The sequence below is a fragment of the Morone saxatilis genome, unplaced genomic scaffold (genome assembly GCF_004916995.1).
Source record: "Morone saxatilis isolate NCDOM2014 unplaced genomic scaffold, NCSU_SB_2.0 Contig3, whole genome shotgun sequence".
NCBI classification, from domain to species: Eukaryota; Metazoa; Chordata; class Actinopteri; family Moronidae; genus Morone; species Morone saxatilis.
The window spans coordinates 23,269,263-23,274,411 of NW_023339873.1; the positions used below are offsets into that span (position 1 = coordinate 23,269,263).

General features: G+C 41.8%; 1 protein-coding gene across 1 annotated transcript in view; it reads left to right on the forward strand.

Moving 5' to 3' along the window:
• The first annotated feature begins 2,703 nt into the window (after nt 1–2,703).
• The window catches only part of LOC118337191 (GTPase IMAP family member 9-like), a 4,855-nt gene continuing 2,409 nt past the window's right edge, over nt 2,704–5,149 (forward strand). The window contains exon 1 of the mRNA XM_035674098.1: nt 2,704–2,739. Coding sequence (XP_035529991.1) covers nt 2,704–2,739 — 36 coding nt within the window. The remainder of the gene's footprint in view (nt 2,740–5,149) is intronic.

The following is a 5,149-nucleotide window of genomic DNA, read 5'->3' on the forward strand; positions in this document are numbered from 1 at the left end:
AGTCAGAATGGATGAGATGGAAAGGTGAGAGCCCCAATGACCTTTGACCTTTGAGTCCAAAGCATCATCAGTTCAGTGTCCGACCAACTGAGAAATATGGTCACAATCTCCCCTTCTGTTCCCTGAGTCATGGTGCTGAATAACGGACAAAAAAGTGTTTTCCAAGACATTATGATGTCACAGTGAAGTTGACCTTTGACCTTTTGGTCCCATTAAACATCTGTGTGAAATTCAGTTTTGTAAAATTTTATTTAAGGTAGTTTAAAGGTGATACATATTTATCAGCTGTGGTTACATTATTGTGGAGAAACCAGGCTCCTGTACCACTCTTACCACTTTGCTACGCACCAGATTACTAGTGGTGGAGGAAGTATTCAGATAATTTACTTAAGTCAATTTAGTGATTACACACAGTGAAAAAAAAGTGAAATGCTTTAATTGAAAATCGGTGCTGGAAGTGTGTTGCGTCCTCGGAATCCCCGGGCTCCTGTGGCTGCCACAATGTCGAGAGTACTTGGAGCAAGGATACGAACCCCGAATTGCTCCCGATGCCCCTGTGCATCGCGCGTGTGCTAAATGGTGTAAAGAATGAGGTTAGTTTCTGTTCGGATGGGCTTGCCTAACGCTCGTCGTGACATGTGTTGTGAAAGCGGTGAATGTGGCACGTAGTGGTAAAAGCCGCTTTGAGTGGTCGGAAACTAGAAAAGGCCGCTATACAAGTAGCAGGTCCATTTTACCATTTTTTTTTACCAATGTTTCATCACTAAATGTTGTATAGTACAATCTGCTATTGAAAGATTTCAATATTTTATACACATAAGTACAAACAAGGCTGAAAACAAAGATGTTGTTATTGTTTATTTCTTTCAGGCTCCTCGGAAAACAGAAGAAGAGCCAATGAACTCCGGAATTAGATTTTCGGTGGCGGAAGACAGGGAGCGGGGGAATTAGTGGCAGCGGGAAACACATCCTGGGGGGGAGGAAGCGTTCCAGCTCTGAACATGGTGCGTGCTTCTTCCTGGACAACTCAATGCACAGAGGGCTTGAGGCGGAGAGGCGGAGTCAAAATGTTGCCGTCATGACACCCCGGGGCTGTCTTGACACTAAATTCAGCTCAAGGATGAAGTGCTGAAGAGGATCCAGACGTGTATTTCTCTCTCTGGCCGCTGGGTCCTCATGCCTTCCTGGTGGGTCGCTGAAGCCTGGGGCCAGTTTACCCAGAAGAGAAAGACGACCGGTGAGATGATCAAAGCATTTTTGGCGATGGATCAGCCAAATACCTCACTAGTGTTGTTCACACATGGAGACAAACTAAAGAAACCAAACCATTGAAACGCTTTTGTTTCAAAGAGCCAAGGAACTAAAGAGCTCATCCAGGTAATCTTACGGCGCGAGATTATCCGTCCTCTCAACAACCAAGTGAGCAGACCAGGAACAGGGACTGAGCAAGCTCCGCGCGCGCACGAAAAGTATTCCAAGGAACTGACGCTCATGAAGACCACGACCGGACCGTCCCACTACCACTGCCACACCGATGTTCCAGACGACGGGAGCGAAAAAAAGGCTTAAAGAAAGAAAAGACGCGGAGACTTTCAAAAGCGAGCTGCAACGGCAGTCAGAAGCAGCAAGAGGGAAGAAGCAACCCCTTGGAAGGCTGTTGCAAGTTAATGCAGGGGAAAAACGTAAATTTAACAGGAGGGGCTCACCGAAACACCATAAATGTCTTCTGCAGTAGGACGCCGGCGGTTGGAGGTACCTCTGGTTTTTTGCAGAACAGTTTTGTTTTATCAAGTCTTATTGGTATAAATCAGTTTTATCTGGAGCGCGTTCTGCCTAAGCGTCATGTAATACATAAAAAACTAAAAGAAGGGGTCATATCTCGACTTTTTAGACAGGCATTGTTCTGTAATAAAATGTAATCATAAGTCTAAACACGAAGTCTCTGGTCTCTGGGCGGCTGTGGCCTCAGAGGGAAGAGCCGCTCTTCACCTAATTGGAAAGTTTGTTGGTTCGCATGCCCGGGACTCTCTCCGCACATGTCGAGCAGGTGCCTTGAGGCAGCTACTGAACCTCCGAATTTTGCTCCCAAATGCTGCCGCTCCATCACTGGTGTGGAATCGGTCATGAATGAGTTATTCGGTGTTCAATGGACTTCTGCATGAACCGAAGTGGTGTGAAAGGGTGAATGGGCATGTAGTGTACAAAGCGAAGGAAGAAGTTAGTTAGATATACAGCAATTCCCTCGTGAGTTACAATTAAACTCATCCATTTAACTGTCATTAGGGTGAATGGTCACCATTTGAATGGGCAAGCCTGTTCATTGTATGCCGCATTAATTGACGAGGTTAACCAAACAATAAATATTTCACTGGACCATCAGACAGCTCCACAGACGTGCATGGAAGCTATGCGACTTTATTAGAAATTGTGGTAACATTTGACATGAGAAGAACTGATAATCTGTGTTTTTCATAACAGGTAACATGAACACAGTCATTAACGTAACCCTGCAAGCACTGCTTTCATAGGGTTATCAGATCAAGGAGATTGCTGACCTCATAGATTTAAAAAATGCACTAAAAAGCACACAATTAGAGGACTATTCATTTCAGTTGATTTCCCATCACTATTAAAGAGGAAACACATGTTGCAAGAACTACACCAGTCAGTTTTATAGCTAAGAACAAGGCGGACACATTTACAATGTCGAGGCAGATGACCACCAACTTAGAGCCGAAGGTGCTGTCCCGAGTTTCTGCGCCTGTTAACAGCAGTTTCCCTGCCCTTTCGGCCAAGTCTTAGCTCATTTGGTCGGTCTGGTTGGTCTCTGTAAAGAGTTAAAAGGATTCGGTCTAGACCCTGCCTCTATTTGAAAAGTGGTCCTGATGATAACTCTGTTATTAATTGGCACTATACAAATAAAACTGCAATGAATTGAATTGTTTACAGATTTCCACCAAAGGGCTACATTTAAGAGTTTTGCAGGAGGAATGGAAATTTTGTGTTCTATGGCAAGCCTCAAACACTGAAACTATAGCAGCATATCTTTTTGCTATGTTCCCCATTACAGTGGCCTTAACCGGTGTATTTTTAAATATGAACAGTGCCCTTTTTTTGGATCGCGGAAGTATAAAAGCAAATTATAGACTTATCTTCAAAGAAACATAACAAAGCCGGCCGCCTGTCTGCCGCTGACGCCTCCACCCCCCTTTCCACCTCCCCCGGTGCGAGTTGTTTTGAGTTTTATGTTGTAAAGTGGTGCTTCATATGTGCTTATGTTTGTGAGTTTTTTTTCGCGAGTCCCACACTGTTACTCCCTACAGGAAGCAGAGTCTTTTTGGAGCTTCTTTTTTTCTCCTCCCCCTCTCGCTCTGTTTCCCGTTGTCTTGGTACCCCCCCCCTTTTGAATTTCCCCATTGTGGGGACTAAATAAAGGCATATCTTATCTGATCTTATCGAATGAATCTTTAATTCCTTGTTTTTTCTCATTCGAATGTGCCCTTAATTTGTTTTAACTCGAAGAAGAATAAATAATTTAAGCTGGTAACTGAAGAGAGCTGAATGTTGTAGATGTAACAGCACATGGCAGTCCAACAGTATATGTAATTTAATTTAATTGATGTCAGAATATACGATTTTTCATCCTAAAAACAATTGTTTACTTTATATGAACAAAGACAGGTAAACAATGAAGAGTCAATGCTCAAGGGGACAGACAGAAAATTATAAATTAGGTGAAAGTAAATGCGGGGTAACAAGTAGTTTGATTTCCTTTCCTTATTTTAGCAGTATGGGAGTAATGAGCATGTTTTTATTGTTGTATTTCAACATTAAAAATGATGTTGGTATAATGGAAAATTTGGATTTGTGGATGTGAATCGATTAGTGCTGGATAAATTAAAAAGCACAAACCATCTTTCCTGCGCGGGTGGGGTAATGAAAACAGTAAAATTCCATTACACAAGTTACTAAGTTACTTGTTTAAAAAAAAGTAATGCTTTACTTTTTTTTTTTACTCGCTGCTTAAAATAATTAGTTACCATCTAGTTACATTTTGCTTTCGATTGGGTGGCCGTGACGTGAGTGAGGTCAAACCATAGGGCCAAACGAGTGTTGCATAAGCAGGCATAGAAAGGGACGTTTGATTTGTGTTTTCGGTCCTCCCAAAGAAGCGCAAGTAACGAGATAATTTTTGATGCGTAACTGTAATATGATTACTTACGTTATCAACAGTAATGCGTTACATTACTGTGTTACAGACAAATGTAATCTGATTACAGTTACCCCCAACACTGCTGATCAGTCTGATTATTTCCTCGATTAATCAATACTTGTATGGTCTGTAAAAAGTCACAACTCAGTACATCAGTTCAAGAAATGTATGTACAGACACGTATACAGTTTTGCATGGTTTATTCAGATGCTACACATGTATAATTATTCTGTCATAATCCATCATGGTAAGAACATTATGATTTCAATTATATTACACAAAGATTATACAGTCAAGACACTGTTAAAGATGCAGTACAAGTCAATTAGCTCTACACTGTAAATCATTTTGAGCTGGTTCAACTTTATTTGAAGATTTGATTTGAAACCGCAAGTGTAAGGGAGTAGGGACTGAATAACCTTCATCATGGTTTGCAGTGTTTTCATTTTTGTGAAAACAAACAACGAGGGCTTATCTTAAAGTGTATTAAAGATGCACAGTTGGTTTCCATCATATATGTTTTCTTCAAATATAAAAAGGAAGGGTCTCTGGAGAGTTTTAAACAATGCATGCTGGAAAGTCTGCTAACATGCTAATCATGTTTTTTTAGAAGCTTTATCTAATGAGTTGATTGAACTCTGTATAGAACATACACTGATCAGCCATAACATTATGAGCACCTGGGCACCCTGGTGGTCATAATGTTCTGCAGCCCCATACTAACAAACTGTGTGTTCTGACACCTTTCTATCAGAACCAGCATTAACTGTTTCAGCAGTTTGAGCTACAGTAGCTCGTCTGTTGGACGGGCCAGCCTTCACTCCCTACGTGCATCATGACCCTGTCTCCAGTTCACTCCTTCTCCTTCCTTGGACCACTTTTGATAGGTACTGACCACTGCAGACCGGGAAACACCCCACAAGAGCTGCAATTTTG